Source organism: Polypterus senegalus, chromosome 1 (genome assembly GCF_016835505.1).
Source record: "Polypterus senegalus isolate Bchr_013 chromosome 1, ASM1683550v1, whole genome shotgun sequence".
Classification (NCBI taxonomy): Eukaryota; Metazoa; Chordata; class Cladistia; order Polypteriformes; family Polypteridae; genus Polypterus; species Polypterus senegalus.
The window spans coordinates 45,813,303-45,836,160 of record NC_053154.1 but is presented as its reverse complement, the minus strand read 5'-3'; the positions used below and the strand labels follow the sequence as shown (position 1 = coordinate 45,836,160).

The 22,858-nt window shown below is 38.3% G+C and overlaps 1 protein-coding gene across 2 annotated transcripts in view; it reads left to right on the top strand.

Moving 5' to 3' along the window:
- The window catches only part of si:dkey-9k7.3 (circularly permutated Ras protein 1), a 141,345-nt gene that overhangs the window by 27,322 nt on the left and 91,165 nt on the right, over nt 1–22,858 (top strand). For both annotated transcript variants that reach the window (XM_039748587.1, XM_039748596.1), the window contains exons 4-5: nt 6,623–6,751; nt 14,829–14,915. In XM_039748587.1, coding sequence (XP_039604521.1) covers nt 6,623–6,751; nt 14,829–14,915 — 216 coding nt within the window. The remainder of the gene's footprint in view (nt 1–6,622; nt 6,752–14,828; nt 14,916–22,858) is intronic.

Below are 22,858 nucleotides of genomic sequence, written 5' to 3'. Positions count from 1 at the left end.
TCAAATCTATAAAGGTACAGTTTGTTTTTGCAGACTGCATCAGGTTTCCCTCCAGGATGTTTCCTTTTATTTTGCTGCATTCATCTTATCCTCACAAGCCTACCAAACCCTATTGAAGAGAAGCATCCCCACAGCATGATGCTGCCACCACCGTCCTTCACAGTGGAGATGGTGTGTAATGTGCAGTTTCCAAGAATGACTTTTGTCTGATGGCTTCATTTTGCTCTTATTAGACCATGACACTTTCACCAGCTGTCTCTGGTGTCCCATGTCGCTTCTGGCAAATTCTAGCTGAGATGTCATGTGTGTTATTTTTCTTTACCATACAGCTGTGACTGGCAATGCAGCTGGGCAACAGTTGGTCCAAGTTCTCAAAGGTCTCCTGGTGGCCTCCCTCACTCATCTTCTTACATGATCACCCAGTTTTTGTGGATGGCCTGCTCTAGGCAGATTTACAGCTGTGTTTCTAATGGCTGATTTAACTGGACTCCAAGGGAGATTCAGTGACTTGGATATTTTCTTGTCTCCTTCCCTTTACTTATTCTTTTCAAGCCTCTATTCATAGAGTTGCACAGAGTGCTCTTTTGCCTTCATTGTGTAGGTTTGGTCATGACGATGTCTCACAACAAGTTGCACCTTCCATTTATTGGCCATTTATATTACAATTAATAGATGCTCCGTTGAACTCATTAGGTGACTTCTAAAACCAATTGGCTGCCACAGTGTGTCATATTAAAGAGGTTAAATACTTATGAGGTCAATTATTTTGTTTTTTATATTTGTAATTAATTGAGACCACTTTGCAGAGATCTGCTTTCACTTTGACATGATGGAGTCTTGTATAATGATAAAATGTGAACGTCCAAGGTAGTGAATACTTTTTATAGGCACTGAATTTTTGCAATCCTATGGAAAAGATGCCTGATTATATTTTAACTACAACTTTATGTAAAGTTCAGAACAGATCTCAGACATGCATATAATATGCTAAGGCTGTTACTTTTATAGAATTGTATTAATTAGACATGGCTGTTTGGTGATGTGAAACTGGCACTCTGTGTGTGAATGTGTCCTGTAATGAAACTGTGTTGCTTTCTGCCTTATGTGATGTGCTTCTAACACTTTGACCATAAACTGAATTTGGCAGGTTAAGGAAACAAATGGGTGGATGGCCACAGAGCAGGTTTGGAGATGTCACCAAAATTACTAAAGAGGCAGCAAACAACTCACAAAGATCAGGATACTCTTCAGAACTTATGCAAAATGTATGTTATTATATAAAACGCAAATACAAAGATGGATTTGTTCAAGAATCTTAGCTATACTTTCAAGAAGTGGAAGGCCAAAATATAAGAGACAAATATGTAAAGCACAGGTCACTAATAGGCGGACCGCGGTTCAGGTCTGGACCCAGACTCTGTTCTGTCCAGACCCAGACATATCATTGAGTTTTATTTAGTTCTGGCAGAGATTACATTTTTCTGACAGTGTTTCAACACCACTACTCAGTGAAAGGGACAAACTATGTGTCTCTGATTGGCCAATACTTGTTGCCTTCGTGGGTTCGAGTTGGTTGGGTTTAAGCATGAAGACTGATATTGGTCAAAGTGAAGGCAAGAATGTCAGCCAATCACCGGCATTGTAGGGCGGGCCTTCACTGAATAGAGGAGCAAAAAACCTGCATTCTGAGTGAAAACAGCTGGCACTCTTGTGGTAGCGACATTGACATGGAGAGAAAAATATACAGGAGTGAGAAGACAAGAGAGAGAAAAGTGGCGAAATAGTCAATATGCAATGGCTTTTGCTAATTGGCGGAAGCTTGAAACTGAAAACCTGGCTTTTAATCCGGAATTAACCGAGGTGTTTATGTTCATACTTCCCATAGGAAGATTGAAACTGCTGTGTCTCATCTGCTCTGAGACGGTGGCAGTGGTTAATGGCAGGAATGTGAAACACCACTACAAAGCTAGGCACAAAATTACATTTGAGAAAAATTACACACTACATTTGCCAGTTAGGCTACAGAAAACAAGCAATCTTAAAGCCAACTAACGATCGGTCAACGAGGATTTTAACACATTCATTTACTGGCCAACAACTCGCTAATGAGTCTTCCCTCAGAGATGTGTGGATTTTGAGACGTCACAAAAAAACATTCAGTGATGACAATCTTCACAAATGCATGAGGATGGCACTGACACCATTCCAGCCCAGATTTAAAATCCTGGCAGACCAAGCAAGAGCTCATTTCTCTCATTGAATAAGAGAAAGTAGGATGGGATACGAGGGAAACGAGGGATAGTGGGATACGAGGAAAAGAAGGAGGGGAAGATACGTTCAGTTATTTAAAGCTGTTCAGATTTACTGTGAAACTGGTCAAGCCTGTTCAGTTGTGCACATATTAAAAACTCATATATATTTTATCTTTATATGAGGCCAAGTCTATTTTTTTTGTTGAACTGTTAAAACTTATTATTATTATTATTATTATTATTATTATTATTATTATTATTATGAAAGTACTTATTATTTATAATTCTTAGTTGAATGTCAAAGTTACCTTTTTTTTAATTACTTTTACTGTTATTTATTTTTTCTTATTTTATTGTATGTAGTCCAGAGTTGCACTAAAAATAAATATTGTTTGAATTTGAGTCATTGACTTCACACAGTGCAGATGTTGATACAATGGCAATGCTACTTCAAAATATATAAATTAATTGTAATGTAAAAATTATAATGCAATTTAAACATGATGATGCTGCGGACCTGTTCATGAGGAAATTTTCTCTATCCGGACCTCCTTAAATCATAATTGACTACCACTGATGTAAAGGATGTAAGGGTTTATCTTAACATGAAGCAATCTCATCTTCTTGGCAGTATGCAGAAGTCTTAGAAAACAAAATCAAACCTTAAGTCGTATACTAAAACTGTTAAAATTGTAATGCTTTAGTGAAAGGGTATTTGGTATAGAGTGTGAAAGTTTGGCTCAAAACTCCAAGAAAAAAAAAACAATGGACACACAAAGAAATGCATCCCTGGATTGAAAGACGTTGTGATGGACAGCCGGGTCCCATGCCCGGTAGGGCCGCCCCTGCTGCTTATGTTTTCCGGGGGAGCCACCATGGGCACTCCAGTACCTCCCCCGGGACGCTTGGTGGCAGCCTCCATGGCTGACGGTGATTCCCCAACCACCCGCAGGGCTCCATGGGAGATGGAGTCCTCCACAGCCTGGTTAGGGGCTCGGTTGGCCGCTAGGGGGAGCTGCATGGACTCAGCAGCCTGGCTGGATGAATCTTCAGCCCCACCCGGAGGTGTAATTAGGACCAGGTGGTGAAGCACCTGGAACACTTCCGGGTGGGTTATAAAAAGGGCCAGCCACCACCACTCAGAGAGCCAGGGTTGGGAGGAGGAGGACTAAGCTTGAGGTGGAGTGGTGGAAGAAGAGAAGAAGGACTGTTGGTTGGGTTTTCAGTGTGTGCTTTGGGACTGTGTTTGGGCTGTGTGGCACGGGGAAGACATGTCCCACAGCTGAAGAAAAATAAAAGTCTTTTGTACTTTTTATACGTGCCTCAGTGTCTTTCTGTGTCGGGTCAGGCGCCTATATAGTGACTTTGTTACAGCGTGTTCTGCTCTGATAAACCAAGTGAACTTATTGAATGTAGTTTTGAACACAAAAGGCTACTTGAGCACTTCCACATCTATTTGAATGTCTCCAAGTCTTTGATAGAGCTGATCTCACAGAAATATCTATCTATCTATCTATCTATCTATCTATCTATCTATCTATCTATCTATCTATCTATCTATCTATCTATCTATCTATCTATCTATCTATCTATCTATCTATCTATCTATCTATCCATCCAAATCCATGCTTTAGAGAGCAGTTCCATACATTGGTCTAACAGACCATCTATCCAAAACATGACAAACAAGGAACTGTAATTTGAACATATCACTTACTTTCTGTACACAACAGATAATCATCCATTCATCACCAAACTATTACAATTAATATTAACTGCATAAAAGCCAAATGATAAAATACATTTTTTTAGTGAAAAAACTTAGTACTTCCATGCTGCATACACCTTTGAAATTACAGTGGTACCTCGGTATACGTCCGCTTTGGAATAAGTCCAACTTGGTATACGTCCTGTTTGGACTTGAAAAATTTTGCTTGGTATACGACCTTTGTTTGGAATAAGACTCATGTGCTAGAACACCGCTCGCTACCCTTGTTTACCTCTCTTGAGACAAAGCCATGACTGCCCATGAGCATCAGTACGCCAGTTGCTAGCATTCAGTGAACAACCCGCGCTATAACTCTCTGTGAATTTTCACGTGATTTTGTGTTTTTTCGCGTGAATTTGAATTGATTGTTGAAAAGTATGAAGGTGGCATGCGTATTCGGGACTTGGCTGCTGCATATCGTATGCCGAGAACGATGGTATCTATGATTGTGAAAAACAAAGATGTTATTAAAAAGTAAAGTGAGGTTAAATTTTCGTTTATTTCATCTAATTGCTTTTGCATTTATGTATTTTAGTATTAAGCAGTGTTTAAATTATTTTATACAACCCCATCAATGTATAATATGCCAATAACAATAGGATTTTTTTCATGGGAACGGATTCATCATTTTCCCTTTATTTCTTATGGGAAAATTTGTTTGGTATATGTCCTGTTTGGTATAAGTCCAAGGATCTGGAACGGATTAAGGACGTATACTGTGGTACCACTGTAGTTTATCTCATCATCGACAATTCAGCGCAATGCACATTTAATATCATTTTAAACAGTTCACCAAATATCCATTTTGATTTAAAATTAAAGTTAATATTTGGACTTTTTTGAATTGACTTACTTGAATGTAATAAGCTTTAATAGTTGTTAAACTAGTGTTTCTTTTGTGCTGCATTTTTACTCCTCCAAGGCCCATCTCTCCTCTGTTACAGACATTTAACAGCTCTGTTTCTTTTCCACTACTTTGAAATATTTGCAAAAATTTACTTTGTTAACGTGCTGCTCATTTTTAACATTTTTATTATTGCTAGTATTTCATTTGTGGTGGATGAGTGCCAATGGCAAGATATCTTGATATCACAATGGTAACAAACGTTGATATTTCAGACATTCTTCTACTTTATGCTGTTACAGATTGCAAACGCATAATCTATGCAAAGGCGTCTTCTACATAACCTAACATTCACAAACCCGCTTAGTCCAGTTCAGGGTTGTCGGTGTCCACTGCCTGTCTTGGCATTATCAGGTGCACCAGTCTTAGACACCATAGGGTCCTCTCATGTACTTAGAATTACCAGTTTCCCCAACTCAGACATGTTTAGGGATCTGGGAGGTAAACTGGAGTAACTGGATGAAAACTCCCAGAGACACAGAAAGCCAGTATCAGGGAGGGGCATTGGAGGTCAGATTACTGTCAGGACAGTATGGCTTCTCCCAATCATAATGCTGCTGTTGTTCCAGTATGAACTCGCATGTGGCAAAATGGGGAAATTCAGCTTCTCCAGACACGTCCATCTCAGATGAAAGTGCTTCTGCAGTGTTTGTGTGATGTGCCTGAAATACTCTCAGGTACAGCATTGAAAACTTTTCCTCCTCTGACAGGTGAATTGGAATAGGGATAAAGCCTGACATGGACGAGAAGAAGGGGAGAAACAATTGTGCTATGAAAGAAAAGTTCTGTTTGTGAAGGTATTGTAAAAATAAACACTTGTTCTTCAACCAGAGACGACATGGTCTTAATAGTTGTTGAATGGGTTGGGGTGGTATGATGCCTCTTATTGTCCACATGTTTCTCCACTTATTCATTTTGACATCCTGTTTATGGCGGTCAGGGTCAAAAGAGCAATTCTAGGCAGCTGCAAGCAAACAATGCCAATCAATTCTGGTGCACACACAAATACGTAACCACCCTGCCACCCACTAGTCTTTATTTTACAATGTCATCCATGGTATGTGTGAGATCACAGAGCTTTTAACAAGCAAAACAAATAAAACAATGAATTCCTGAGAAGGCATACCCTGTAGGTCCCGACCAAAAACACATCTTTATATACAATACATCCGATTCTTTTGTGTTGTAATATTTCAGTCAGTTGAAAGACAGTCAACAGCAGTCAATGTCAGGCTTTTCACAATAAGCAGATGTCTTCATGAATCATCAATCCAGAAGTTCTATTCCACAAAAGTGACATTTCACAGGATGAAAGCTTTTCTTGGTATCTGTGTGAGGGTGGCTAAGTGTGCAAAGTGCTTCCACAGGAAAGTGCAAAGAAGTGGGCATTTTTTTTCCTGTAAACGTCTGTGGGTTCAAAATGTGAAAAACAAAATGCAGAGTACAAAGAAAGTAAATGTCAGTGTGGTTTGGTGAGTTTAAGGGAGGCAGGAAGGCGGCACTCCTCAAGAAAGACAAGTCTGTAAATAAAACACCCATATAAGCTTAATTAATGAAATACTCATCTATGAAAAAATGTCACAACTATACATGTAAAAGTCCTCAAGTATAACTTTATAAACATCCCGAGCCTCCAAAATAACTGTACGTTTAATAAGGTGTTGAAATAGAATGTATGGATTCTGGTTTTTCTTGCAGATGGATCAGCAAGGCCAGCCATTCCTCCTCCTCTTCCTCCCAGGCAGAAAAACAGACATGGACCTGCTAGGAGCCCACAAGTGGACCACAAGCCGTCAGTCAGTGTTCCTCCTCCGCTTCCACCTCGCTGTGAGTATTAGGCCTAATGCTTGGCCCCCATCACACCTCAAGTGAGATGTTTCCTATGCTAGCTTATTTTACTCTTCTGCGGAGGAGGTTTCATTTCTTAGTACCTAATGTAGCAGATCTGGCTGGAGAGTAATTGGAAAATCTTATTTTGCCTCTTTGTGGAATTCCCAGTCTGGTCGACATAAGACAAGAATAATGTCTGCCTCGCTCACGAGGCCTCTCAGGTTTAAAGAGTGGCAGCTGTTTTGTCTTTTGTTTCAGGATTAGCTGAACTCAGTAATGTAAAGCTTTCCGTGTGTGAGAAAGTGTTCTGTATGTGGCTTCACTGCACCTCTGATGTTCTTTAGACAGCTCAGTTTTGTGTTTTGTTTCTGATCAGGGCAGAAGAGAAAAGAAACCATAAAAGTTTCTTCTTACATCAAACTTTGCTGCTGTAATAGGGCTTGTGGCCTGTTCTTTCAGAAGACACTTTTATCCACTGCTGTCTCTCAGGACTAAAAATGAGTCATAAATAGTCAAAGCAAATACGAGCGTATGTGTTTACGTTACAAGTACTATTGTGTGATTCTTTTATTTTTTTGTTGCATAAAACTTTCTGTAGAATGCCAGTCCACACAAAATGGGTTTAGAACACAATGAATCATCTAAAATGACTGTCTCAGCCAAATAAGGAGTGCAGCAGTGGAAATGTAGCACTTGAAAATAGTTCAACGAGACTGAAACTCTGCTTCATTGTAAAAAAAATCTGTTAACTATTTGAGGGAATAAGTTTATTTAATTAAACAAAACTGATTTACAGTTTTTTCTCAGTTTATTTAAAAGATTTCTCACTGCACACTAGCATGTTCTCAAAATACTTAACACAGCAATCACAACACAATGTCCATGCTACAAAACCTTCCATCTTCAAAGCAAATTGAAGTACTGTATACATTTCTCTTACTGTAATTACAGCTTTTTCAGCTGCTTAGACACATTTTTCAAAGCCTTAAACTCATTCTCAACTGTTAAATGCAGTTCTCAAAACAGTTAAAGCATTTCTCACAACCCTACACCACCTGTTGAAAAGGACCTAAAGCTCTCAAAACATAAACCATACAGTGACACTCAGTCGCCATTACACTGTTATCAAAGAGACTGCACTCTTTGTTCATAGTCTAGACAATGTAGATCAGGGGTCTCCATCTTTTTTTTCCCCTGAGAGCTACTTTTACAAAATGAAAATGGCCGAGAGCTACTCATGTTTTCTAACGTTTATTCTCATAGCTTATTTCAACACAAACAAACTAAATAAGCTTGTTTTGTCCGAACATTTACAAAATGTTGGTATCCACAACTCACATTTTGCATTATCACAAAAATATTTAGTTCACCTGCAAATGCATTTTGTATGTCTGTATGCATTTTCAAATGTATCTCACACTATTGAATTAAAACATGAATGCTGTCAAAACAAAACAATCCAATTCCAAATACACAGATATGACTTATTCATTTGTCATTTTGTTACCTGTCACTGTGTCACTTTATTCACAGGTCCAGTTGCATGTGTGATGTGTTTTTTAGTTAGTCAGATGACTGGCACTGCATGGAGTCAACAAGAGAGGCAGGTGTCTGGTGGAGTGGAGCCACTGAGGTTCACTCTTATGGACTTATTTAAATGTTCGTCTGTCAGTCTTGTTCTGAACTTTGATTTCATGACATTCATGTCAGACTTACAGAGGTATGGAGACCCAAACAAAGCAGACATTTTCAGAGCTGCTTGGTGAAGATTCTTATAGTTATCTGGCTCTACTAAGCTCTAGAAATGCTGAGAATGCTGTTGAGACTTTAATTGCACATTATTTTGAAGGTTTACTAATATATAATATATAAAATCCAATGTCTGTCTGTCTGTCCGCTTTTCATGAGAGAACGACTTAACGGATTTAGATTGAGTTTTTTTCTAGAATTTGCTTCAACATTCTTGTTGATTTTGCGAGTTCTCTCATTTCGCAATATACCATAGTTTACTTGCAGTACTGATTTATTAGCGCAAATCCGAGATCCATGCAACAGGCCGGGAGTGAGGCCTTCCTCACTCACTCGCCAGGTTCGGGGCATGTTCCTTAACTCTGCTTAGCTAGCAAACAAGACAGCAATTTAATTCAATTTTGTTTGATATTTAAAATAAAGTATTACTTAGGTCTTGATGAGTTTGAGTCCAGATATTCTCTTAAGTGTATGCCACATTGAAAAAATAGATTGCAATTCAGATTGTGGATTGTGATATGATTTTTTGGAAAGATCGCTCACCCATAATTTGACTAATCAAGTTTTCAAATTTATGCCGGATTCATTAACCCTTTAACAAGCTACTTGGAAAGGGGTTGTGAGCTACCGGTGTGGGAGAACCCTGTTGTAGATAGATAGATAGATAGATAGTGTCACACATATGCATCGGGGAGACAACCTCAGGGCTCATTTAATAACTGTTATACTCCAAGCCAGAGGGTGGCGCTGTTATCTAATGCCTTCTCTCTTCTCCCGGCTGCAGAAAGGATGATTTACAGCTCATCCCTATCTTAATTGACTTCCAGTTTCCACCCTCCTGAACTCACCCCTTCCAGCTTGCAAACATCATAACCGGCTCTAAGACCATCTTAGGGCAGTTTGAAGAAGATTCCTTTCTGAACGGAACCAATTTTTGATCATTGTAAACGTTTTTCTGTGTTTTTGTGTGATCAAATAACATACAGGGATCACTGTGGTGCCCCAACTCTTTCTGATGTTTCCTGTGTATTCTTGCAATAGATAGATAGATAGTGTAAGAGAAACCACAGTTAGTCATGAAGAGTTGTGGCACCTGTAGGCAATCCCCATATAATTGAAACAAACTGCAGGTTATAAATGCATTAAAAAATGAAAAATAAACGTCTTCACAGGTGTGAAGTCGCATAAGAAACTTCTCCAAGATGTCGGAACTTCCAGTGATAAGGGGTTCCAGTAGGAAGAGGCTGGTCCAGATATACGGACACCAGAAGCGATGTCAAGAGTAGTAAAGCCGTCAATCAGTCTGCAGAGGGAGGAAGGGATGAAGTGTTAGTAAACAGCAGGCAGAGAATTGCCATCACCCAAGCCTTTAATGCGCCCGACGTAAATGTGCTTGACAACATATATAAATGAAAGGAACTATAAATCATAATTAGATAAGATAGATAGATAGATAGATAGTTTGGTATAGTGATTAAGACTTTGGACTTCGAACTCTGACTGACTGTTAGTGTGTGACACCTTGTCACTTTAACAGCCTAAGCTCCAATTGGATAAACAAAAGAAATATAACCAATTGTATCTCAAATGTTGTATTTTTATTTATGTTTCAAATGTTGCTTTTTATACAGATGTCAGACGAACAATGAAACAGAAAATGTTAAGTACTTAAATCACAATTGGACATGCTGTGTGGTGTTCCTGAGATTGCTAAATATTGTTCAGTATTTATATATTTGAGTACTGTGGAAATGAAAAGCAAGTAGAAGATTGTAACAGATTTGCATTGAAAAATAACACAAAGAAACAAAGACATTCTGCTTCTAATATCAACAAAACACACTATATAGGCTGGAAAACAACATCTGAAGCACAAATACTAGAATGACTGCAAACACCAAGGTTAACACAGTATGTTTTATTGGCCGTCATTTCCCTCCTGTCTGTTCGGCAACAAGACTTTGTCAACATTACATCAAATGTTTTGCCTTCCAAGGCACTGAGAGAAAAACTTTCTGGCATGTCTCAAGCACCCTTGGCAGTCCTCAACTACAGCGTCATAACAAGCAGCATGAATTGCCTCTAGTGTGGATGCTCGGGCTAACTTGGCTACATGCGTTATACTTTACACCTCCACGCTAAAATAAATCCCTCAGTAGGTTTGAGCAAAGGTGAACAGTCTGGCATGATGTCCATAACCATTTGCTTACTCACTACACTGGATTGCTGAAACCTAACACTGTCCCAGGTTACCACATAATTTGTTAAGTCAAACCTCACCACTACCCTGCCATTCTCAGGCCAGACAGCACCGTATAAGCCATTCAAGAAGTCAATAAGGTGCTCTGTTATTGCTGCACAGATGGTTATGTTACCCCCCCATACACACACTGCCCTGGCACATCCGTGTCTGCCCTATGATGTTTCTGCCACATCAGCTTCAGGATGAATCCATATACACAAACATATCTGTGGTGTTACTTAGCCACATCTCTTCTTGTACCTAATATAAAAGAGACAAAGAGTTTTAACTACTGTAAAATCGAAACAGTGTAGCACACCATTCCATACAACAAAGCAGGAACAGCACACCTGCTACATTCTACTTTTCTGATACATTTTCTGAAATACACATTCATGTAGACACAGTGAAAGGAGAACCATTATTTTCTAACCTTACCTTTATATGAAGGCGTCTTAGCTCCTTCACACTCTCACTGCTCCTTTCAATTGCAGTCTTGTATGGATATTTCATTGATGCTGAATGTTTCTTCAGAGCCTTGCTCATTGAACATTCTATTTTACATGTGTTGATATATGCAATGAACAACCATATCAATGTGAGTGTTAAATATATATAACCAAGTGACAAGAGATCAAGCAGTTATGACCATCATGTATTGCTCAAATAAAGCTTACGCCTATGCAATGACAATTGGGCTTTGTGTTTTACGAAATGCGCTTTAGATATTAGATTAGATAAACTTTAATTGCAAGGGGAAAAATTCACATACATGCAGCAGCAGAAACATAAATAACAAGAACACAGACTTACAGGACAAATAAAACAGCCAATCAATCAATACAATTAAATAAATAAATGTATATTGTGCTGAAATTTCAAAATGAACTTAAACAGTAAGTCAGGAGGTTGCATTGAATCAGGTTGTGGGCAGAAAATACCCCCAGAAGCAATCCTTAATACTCTGAGGTGGAATGAGCCTGTGGCTAAAACTGCTCCAAGAGAGCGCCTTGTGAAGGAAATAGAGGAGATTTTTCATGATGGCATCCAATTTTGACTTTCTGTAACAGCTTTCTGTGTGTCCACTGTTCGCCCTGTGATGGAGAAGCCTTTCCTGATAAGTTTCTTCAGACATTGTGCATTTTTTGAGCTCAAGTTAGTTCTCTAGGAGATTGCTGCATGAAACAATGCACTGCCTAGTATGGACTGGTAGAATATTTCCAGCTGCTTGCTGCATACATCCAAAGACCTGAGTCTCCTTAAGAAGTACAGTCTGCTCTGGCCCTCCTTGTACAGTGCCACTGTGTTGTCAGACCAGTCCTGTCTGCTGTTTATACAAAACTCCAGGTGTTTGTAGTTCTGCACCACTTCATGTCTTCACCCTGAATGGCTCCAAAACCAGCTCTTTGGTCTTGCTGATGTTGAGTCGCAGATTGTTGTTCTTGCGCCACAAGATGAAGCCATCCACAACTTTAATGAACTCTGACTCTTCTCCATTATTAATTAACACAATCTATGATGGACAAGTCATCTGAAAACCTCTGTAAATGGCAAGCGCTGGTATTGTGCTGAAAGATTGTTGTGTAGAGAGTAAACAGTAAAGAAGATAGGACAGGTCCCTGAGGTGCTCCAGTATTACACACCACCATTTCTGACACAAAGCCCCACATAAACTGCTGCCTGTTGGTCAGGAAATCCATGATCCAGGAGACTGTGAAGGCATCAAGATGCAAAGCCTTGAGTCTTTTTCCCAATCAATGAGGCAGAATGGTGTTAACAATACGGGTAAAAACAATCATTAGCATTTTGTGTAGGTGCCATGTGAACTGAACTATTGCTGTGTGGTTCTGAGGGTACAGTCAGAGTTTTGAGAAATACATCAAAGTTATTGAGAAAAACTAACAATAGAGCTAAAATGGGTTAGGGGTACATCTATTGAAATGATTATAGTTTAAATTTTATATTACAAACTGTATGAACACTTTCTATTAATAGATAGATAGATAGATAGATGGATGTTCAGGGCACTATATACCATATATAGCATAGAATATATTAAACCTTAAATAAGACTAGAGGATCATCATTATCTATATGATCTGAAATGTGGACTCCAAGACGTTCTGTTACCCAGTGGTCATGCAGCTGGAAAGCCATTGTTTCACTTCATTTTTAAACATATACGTTTCAACCTCTGTTACCTCCAAGTGTAGATAAAAAAACAATTTCCTGTGGAATGAGAAAATGTGAATTATTTTTTTCTTTTAATGTAATTAATGTTTCCTTTAATCATTTCATAGTTAGATATTGTTCTCCTCCAAAGACTTTTATTTAAAAAAAATACTGAATTCTTGATGAGCTTTTTTTCTCCATATTTCCAATAATGATGTGATCTCTCCTTGTTTATGGGCCATTGTAAACAATGTTTTGAAGATCTCCTGGTGCTCTTAGTTGGAATATTCTTTATCCTTTTATATAAAGTGAAGGTCCAGGACTGATTGGAAGTTGCATACAAAATTATAATACCCAGTTTAAAGTGGGAATACTGGGACCCACCAGTGCAGGCACACCTGGGGGGGGGGTTATTGGATTTTGCTAGCAAATGCCCTGTGGCCACACCATGCTCACCTCAAAGAAGTGGCGAGGAGCTATTATGGGGGTTTACCACATGCAGGATGTGAGTCCGGTGTTATGCCTGTTGGCAGATGGTGCAGGCCTTGGCAATTCTGAATTTACTGTAGGAATTTGAAATATTATTTGAGTACAGAGAAGAGTGATTCTGCCGAAAGTGAAAGAGTTTCATATTGATGTAAAGGGACTCAACTCTGAACACAGTATTGATTGTTTAGCCCAGATTGTAGCATTGAGAAAGCTGTAGGATGTCCCTAGTTGTATCCATGAGGTTGTAGTTTGAATCACTGAACGAGATATTAATTTCAGAAATCAGACTGAAAAGTCAAAAACTTTGTCTGTTGCTTCCATGTTTACCTTATTATTAGTCAAAGGACTCAGTCTCTTTAGATGAGGAGTATCATCTCCTTAATTAATGCAGTGTTTAAAAGTGGGTGACTGTGGTGGTACACTAGGACATCCTGTGAATGTGAAATGCACCACATTCAAAGGGCATTGTTGAAGGCTACCTTGTCCAAGTCCCTGCAGAGTCTAAATCGTTCCTGCTTTCTTAAAGTCATATCAGAATCATTTGGTGGTAAAGATGTTTGCTGCAGTGTTTCTTGTCTTTTGTTCTACACTGGATTTTGATTTTTAGGGATAAAAGTGTTGTGCTAAGACTTGGAAAATATCCATTTTGGAGACAAAAAGGTTAAATCCTAATTGCTTGTGAGTGTTTTCTTTGTATTATATTATTTTACTTGATGATGTCTTCTGGAAGTACTACAATGGTTCAAAGTCAAGTGTGAACCTGTAGAGGTAGAAACCACACCTCCATGTCTACAGTCATGTTTTTTCTTCTTAGAAAAAAAAGATGGTTGCTCTCATGGTTGTTTATGAGTCAGAGTAGAGGTAGTTATGATACTGAAGACTACAGTGGCAGGGAAGTGGGAGTTAAGTCCTTAGGTAACGGGTCCCAGTATCTATAAGAAGTAAAGAAATTGGACATTCAATAACCTTATCTGAGCTTCCTCTTCAAGGTTTCATAGCTTGGCACCCCAGGAGAACTTAAGAATAGAACTGCCCGTGGTCTGTATTGTGAGAAGCCAGGTAGTGAGCATTTAATGAGAGTACTTCTTGGATGTCTACCATGAGAGATATATCAGACATGGCTCAGTGACACGAGACCCAAGACATACTAGTATGGCTGACCTTTCAAACATCCTTGAAATTCCTTGGAATTTCACAGTTTGAGCTGGAGAGTGTTTGAGATAATGAAGCGTAGTCTTACCTCATTTCCCAGTTACAACCCCATCACTCAACCTGCCTTATGGCCAGTCCGTGTTCTCTCTGCTACATTTTTGGAACCAGAAGTCGAACAGTAAAGTTGTCACTTTTGCTGTCCAATAATGATGACCTATTGTTAAACACAAACATTAGTAAAGTAATCTTGTGAAATATTTTGTTTTTTAGCCAATGGTGGCAGATCCAAGAGTGGCCTGAATGCCAATGTAAATGTGTTTTCTGTCAACATGGGGAAGCTTGCTGATCTCAAGAAAAGTAAGTAATAAATATGTAATTTGGCTGACTTATAAATGAATTCTGAAGCCATAAAAAACTGTATAAATATAAAAAACACTGTAATGACCATAACAAAGATCTTTACTTTAAGAAGGCATCAGAAACTGGGTATTAAAATAATTATTACAAGCACAATGTAATTTATGAAATCAGTACTAATTTGAAAAGTAAAAAGGTTATAAAGGTTAAAGGAGCCTGTGTAAAAGTCACTTTGTGCAATTACAAACTAACAGTTACAGGTTCTGAGTCCATACCCCGGAGCTCTAAAACATGATTATTGAGTTAAAATTCTGGGAAAGATCACAACTGTCAAATCATTTGAGAAATCAGTGCTAAAAGCTAGTGCCTAATGTACATGTGGTGATAAATGCGTAGCAAAGATCAAATCACAGAGGAATGATAAGATCTGTAAAAGGAGACCATACTGGTGTTGGTGTCTTAAATGTTGGAACTCTGATACTGTAATAATACTAATAATAGCACCACATTTCATACATTGAATGCAGATCAAAATGCTTTACACAAAAATTACTCGAGTATCCAAAGTGATTTGCCTAGACCACAGCATAGACTAGGACCACCTGCTTTATAGTTTTATTACTTGCTGGCATTGCAGATTATGAACAACGGCAAAAAATGGATTTGAAGATGCATGTTTTTGTGATAAACTTCTATAAGTGTCAATATGTAAACGATCAAAGACAACATTATCAGAAAACCAAAGATAAATCATCAAAGAAATCTAAATAAGAATTACGAGGGGTGATTAACAAAACGATATTATCGCCCGAGAATCAAGATACCAACTAAATCAAGAAGTGGAATGCTCTGAATCATTAACCAGAGAACCAGACACCAAGGCTACATCCACATTAATCCATCCATCCATCCATTATCCAACCCGCTATATCCTACATTAATACATTGTTATTTACAACAACAACAACAACATTTATTTATATAGCACATTTTCATACAAAAAAAATGTAGCTCAAAGTGCTTTACAAAATGAAGAATAGAAAATTAGAAGACACAATAAAAAATAAAAATAAGTCAACATTAATTAACATAGAATAAGTAAGGTCCGATGGCCAGGGTGGACAGAAAAAACAAAAAAAAAATCCAGACAGCTGGAGAAAAAAAATAAAATCTGCAGGGATTCCAGACCAAGAGACCTCCCTGAGTGTTTTTAAATAATGTGACTAGCATTTTGACATCCTTTATGAAAGTATCTTATCCACAATAAAATGACCAAAAATGCAAATGATGGAGCTGTTTACCTACACTGTGCACTCAACAGAAAGAGGAAGGGTCACACTAGACATTCATTTGCAGCTTGTGTTCACATACGGAAAACAGCAATGTTGAATGCTAAAAACTAAAATTTAGATACACACAGAAACACAATAAGTACCATGGAAAGCCATTCCTCTAGGACCACTGTATTAGAATATGGTTTACTTACGTGAAGGGTGACTAATTTGGGAATGAGACATTGTAGTGAGCAGGATCCAGTCAGGCCAGGACATGTTATAAGCATGATCCAATCAGAATGGGATTAGAGTCTGCCTTTTCAAAACTTTGCATTTTCACGTATACACACTGCAATGCTGAGGCGATGTTTTCAGAAATGTACGGCTCTGGAGAGAATTTCTCAATAGTCTCCATTTTCAAGGCTTATAAACGACTAACATCTACATTTTTAAATGAAAATGTAGAAGTGTGGGCGCTGTTTCAGAGCACAAGACTCAAGTGTTCATGGTTTCAATCCATAATTTAAGACAAAGAGTGCAGTGCTATCAGTGGCGTAGCGTGGGTGTCAGCCACCCGGGGCGGAGGAAAATTTCGCCGCCCCCTTATTTAGGTATTTCAATTTAAAAGATTAAAATATACAGTAATTCTTTGCCGCCCCCCGCTACGCTACGCTACACCACTGAGTGCTGTGTTTTTAGTGACATGACACATACTGTCTATTTTCGAAACAGAGCAGCAGGTCTTAGCAACCTACAAACAAAATGTTGAAGCTACTAAATGATGGCATAACTTCATTCTTAGCAATGCTGTTTTTGGTTTTGACTTCTGCTCTGTTACCAGGCTTCGATTTCACCATGCAATGTAGTGCTGTTTACCTCATTAGTTTGTCATCTGGTCTTGACTCCTGCTCATTTCTGTATACGTCTTTTGGTTTCTGAACTAGCTTCTGTTTTTTGCTGTACCTCGCAATAAGCCTTGGGCACACTGTTTAAATGTGTCATGAAATGGGCAAATAACAATATAAGAGATTAAAACAAAACTCCACAAAGGCAAATGATGACAAAAGAACTCTGTGGGATCATTGTTGTAGGATGCAGAAGTTTGTCAGTCTTGGCCAAGTGACTACAAAGCCCTTTCTGGGAATTCTACATGTCATTTTATTCAAGTACATTTATTAATTCAATTAAAGTACAAAAAATTTATTAAATTTCAATTGAAAATTCCAAGAATAAAAATAAAGGAAAAGTTGTTACAAATAAGAAAGTCAAAAATAAAATATACTAAAAACACTACATTTAATATTTAAATTCCTAAATGAAAGCAAAGCACTGTCATGTTTCAGCAAGCATGTCTCCCCGGCTGGTGTTCAAAGTGTCATTTCTTGATGTCTTTTTGTTATTTTATGCAATTTATTTGTATTAATGATTACTTCATTTATTATGCACATCTTTCTAAGTGTATGTTGAAATAAACTTTAGTTATATCCCTTGTGCTTTGTGGGTGATCGCACAAGGGGCGGGGCCACCTGCCTATCATGGCCCTCTACTCTTTTTAAGGGAGGGCTTCCCCATAATTCCTGGCGGTTCATTGAATGCGCTAGAGTGGACATTGCTTTTGTGAGTTACTGTGCTATTGCTTTGTTTTGTGTTTCCTGGATTTTCAACCCTGTGCTTTATTTTTAATTTCGCCTCTTGAACTCAGTTTTGGAACCGTGCTTTCTGATTTTTTGAACCTCTGTTCCATCTTGACTTTGATTTCTGGATTTCGTATTGGGACTCTGTTATTTAATATTTTTGAACCTCTGCTCTGTTTCAACCACTGCCTTTGGATTCTGTGTTGGGATTTTGTTTGCTGTGTCTGTCGTGGCTCTTCAGTCATCTCCTTGTGCTCTTTTGAGCTTTGTGCTTGCACAGCCATTTTGTGAAAATAAAGCTTTTATTTTATCAAGCTTTGTCTTGGCCCTTTGGGTTTTTAGGTGGGGTGTTTTGACAGAATTTTGAAAATGTGCTTTTAAACCCAAGCAACTTCATGACAAACACTAAATATGAAATTCAAAATTAAAAAAAAAAAAAATATATAGACAAGTATTCTTGAACAATAATTAAACGAAACATCCATAATCCAGGTAATAAAATCCTAACTAACAAAGCCAAAATTTTAAAAACTTACACACTTCAACAAAATGATTAGATTGAAAGAATACTTTTCTGATCTCCAACTTTTATATTTATTTTGTGTTAATTCCTGTGCATTTCCTATCAAGGTATTTGGATTATACATTTTTAAGACTCAGTGAATTCAAAATCGAGTTTTATCTGGCCTAGAACCTATTTTGAGAAAGTTCATTGCCTTATCTCCTTTTGTCATGATGCCACTATGTTAGGTTTCTGTCTCTGCTGACTCTTTTGAGAACTTTTCTAGAATTCCCCACGGTGTACTCGTGTTGAAACGTCAACTTTGTGACAATAAAAGGTCAGCCAAAACTTTTTTAGGGTATTCAAGCTGGATGGATAATCCTTGTTTGTCACATGAAAACATTATTTAGTCCTTCAGGTTTTTTGAAAATTCTGCAATTGTTTTGTGCTGTGATTTTCCAATTGTGTTTTGGCTTTGACGAAAGATCTCCTTGACTCCTGGCTTTGAACTTTTATTCTTTGACTTTTGATTCTCCTGTTCATTTTCATTTTCATTTTTCTTGTATGCCAATATAAGTACTATAAATAGCATAATAGAGGCAGAAAAACCCAGTTATCAGCTAATGCTTATGTTACCTTGTGGTCCTGTCTACTGTAGCATGTCCACATTGCAGCACTAGAGGGGTGTCACCCTGAACTTATTAATGCAATTATTGCAACACAGAGAGGAACAAACTAAAATAAGAAAAAGAATTAAAGACGGATAACAATTATATAACAATTAACATAAGTAACACTTAATCTAAACATAGAAAACAGAATATACTGTATAATAAGCAAAAAAAAAAAAACAGAATCTGATGACATTTTCTATAAAATAGCTGGGAAACATCAAAAATAGTTGCAGTAGCATATAGCGCCACAGCATAATCCCAAAAAGGAAAAGAAAAAAGAGACGGCGTCAACAACCAAAAACAGAGCTAACTACAACAAAACTTTTATTACATACTCTATCTGAATTGATAACCTGTGCATGGTATTCAGCCAACCCAGCGGTGCTAAGCGGACACTAAACTGACATCATTTCACCATTAGTCGTGTTATTTTTTATAAAAAGGATCTATCTGAAGAAGCCAAACTAAAAAGGCTTGTTTTTAGCATCTGTTTGAAATGTTTGATGGTGCTTGTTTGTCTAATGTCTGTTTTTAAAACATTATAAATTATTGCTGCATTAAAACAAACAGAGGCCTGTTGAGTGCTATAATGCCTCATTCTAGATGTGCTGAGAAGGCAAGCACTTAGAGATAAGAGAGATCAATTTTGGTTGCTCTAAAATGCATGAAAGGCACAACAATGTTTAGAGTCTTGTATACAAATAAGAGCTTAAAATCAATTCTAAATGACACTGAAAACCAATGAAGTTCAGATAAAGCTGCCATCATGGTGAGATACTCACTTTTCTGTAAGAATTTGTTAGAAAGTGCTGTTTGTAGTCCAAGCCTCCTGAATTTGTGTCCTAGCTGTCCCTTTGGAAGCTAGCTGCTTGGAAGGAGGTGATCCCATGTGCAGTTCTTTGGTAGAGATTATCTGTGAGACCTTATACTTCTGTGTTTACTTCAACTGCCAATGCGAAATGACCTGAAGCACATCCAGACCCGTAGTGCAGCCAGAATCCAGTGTCATCACTGCAGCATATCAGTGAAACCCATGCTCCTACAACAAAAAGCAGGGGCTTTCAACAAATCTTACCTGATCCGACTGTCTTCACCCAGAGATGGGTTTTGCTTGCTTTGCCTGGTGGTGCAGCCTGAAATGTTGAAGTGTGGCTGGCCAGATAAGATTCCAATATCAGGATTTGAAGACCGTTTAGAGGGTGCATAGGATTCCCCCTTGGAGCTTCAAGGGTGTAGATAGACATATCATCAACTGAAGAGAGGTCAGAGAGGTTCTTCTTGGAGTTTCACTTGCGTTGCTATACTGTTTACAAACATCACAGCCTTATTTTTTATATGTTACTTGGTTTGGGGGACGCATCAACTATCTGGGATGAGGGAGTTAACCCCTACTAGCAGCTCCCTAGGTCTGACCTTGTCTTAACCAATTTCATATTGCGGTTACTGTTATTTCTTTGACTTTCAGGACCTGACTAAGTAGGTTTATAAACCCCTAGGAAGTCTGCTTTCTACTTAACCAAGGCTAAGTGATTGCAGTGACTGAGTGCCTTGAGCATGGGAAAGGCGCTATATAAATAAAATGTATTATTATTATTATTATTATTATTGTTTCTGAGATATCTGTGAAACATTTTTGTAATTAAAAATTAGACATAACATACAAAGAGATTTTACTTACTAGGTATCTTCCATCCAGTTTTTGGAGCTTTCAACCTCTACTTTCAACTATCCTAGTCTGTTTCAGTAGCTTTTCAAGTGTGATGATAGTTTGGTGTCTTCTCTTTGTCTTTCTTTCTTCCTCTGCTTGGAGTATTACTTTGTTCCAAACATGCAAAATATATATTTTTTTTCATATTTTCTGAGCCCAAATGGTTAAGGAAACAAACAAATGTAAGACATGAACAACTACAGTTAATCTTAGATGCATTAAAAAGATTAAAAAATAACACCCCCCCCCCGGCACACCCCTCCCACCCCAGTCCTGTGTAAAAAAACAAATGACAACGCCAGAGCGGCCATGTGGCTGGGCAACAGGCCGACAGCGTGGGCATAAACAATTGAATTAGTAGGAAAAATGAAAGAGTTAGCAGAACTCCACATTACTGACCACCATCCACTCAGTTCCCAAACAAGTAAACAGTAGACCACCATTTCCTGATGTTGAACTGTCCGACCAATTAACCTGTGACCAGAGTTAAAGATGTAGCTTATTGAAAGACATATTTTTTGGTTTGGAAACAAAACATTATATTTTATAATGCAATCAGACAAATGATAATAACATAGCAAGTACAATAATATGCTTCAGAAACAAAATGAAAACAACCATACTCTCCAGTAGAAAGGTGGTTTGTAAATTAGAAGAAGGAGAATCAGGGGATTTCCAACAAGACACCAACTTGGCTCAAATAGTGAGAAATGCACCAGCCATTTCAAGGTAAAAGGAAGCTCAGAGGTGAAGATAGACATGAGCTGACTAAGGGATGTCAAAACAGAGGGTTGAGATAAGAGGCACTGTCAGGATGTTGGGGTATAAGTGTGGTTACCCCATTTACAGTTTTTCTTATTTAAAAGATTTCTCAAAATAAAAAGTCAGTCACGGCTGTCTGTCGATCCAACAATGATGCTGTCCATCCATTTGTTCATCTCTTGTGTGTACGCGGGTGGGAGAGCAGAACCAGGGCCACAATGGACAAAGGGAATTGCCCCACAGGTACAGTAAGTTGCTATCGACAGAGATGTCTTTCTGCTCTCTTCTCCTCATGTTGATGTGTCTGTTGTTGCTTGAAATGATGGACTCCTTCAATGACGGTCCGTCTCCAGAGCGTGCAATCCCCAGCAAGTGTCTTGAGTTGCCCATAAAGAATGGAGCAAGCCTTAAGGGAAAGCATCAAGTGGTCCTTATTATTTCGGGCCACCCTGAGGTTGGGATTGTTTGGCTAGTTCACCATACATGACCATCTGGAGAAGGTAAGACCCATCCTTGTGGATAACATACTCAGTCCAGCAGAAGGCAAAGCTGAGCAGAATGATGAGGAGCACCACTTTGGATTGACCCTTGGTGGGAAAGGGGAGTGATTGAGTCAGTCAAGATTTCACCATTGGCATTGCTGCCATAGGGTGGCTCTACCAGGAGTACACAAACCCCAACAGCATTGATCAGTCTGCCACTTTAAGGCACAGACTCAGTAACATGATCTCAAAGCACTTAATAAAGCAATCAACACACAATGGTCTTACTTCAAAACCTTTCAGCTTCAGTGCAAGCTGAAACGTATCTGCATGAAAACAGATCACATGCAATTGAAATTTGTTTTCAAAGATTCAAATATTTCCACGTGTTTTACACAACTGGATGTACATTTTTGTTTTTAGTATTCAATACAGAAATCATATGCTCTATATTCATTAGTTTATACCACTGTATTAAGTATTTCATTAATATGTGAATATGCTTATAGAGTCTATTTAGATACGTTGAGAAAAATCGTTATAAGAGGCATTTCATTTTCAAAAAACAAGTGAACTGTGTCATACATGTGCATCCAAGGGTCAACGTCCAGACTATTCTGAAGTAAGCACTGCTATGCCTGGACATGGGGTGGCATTGTCACGCTAATGGTCTCTTTTTCCGTCCACTGCTCCAAGCAGATTCCCAATGAGGGCAACTGACTCCGCCCCTTTAGTTCCAAAGACTTTAAGCCTGAGATGGTCCAGGAAGATACCATCTCATTCGGGAAAGAGCAGACTGTCAAACAGAGCTCCTACCTAAGCGCAGAGCTACCTTAGTCTTTGTTTGGAGGTCCCAGTGTCTAATAGTTGTTTTGTTATTCCTGTTTGCATCATTGAATGAAGAGAT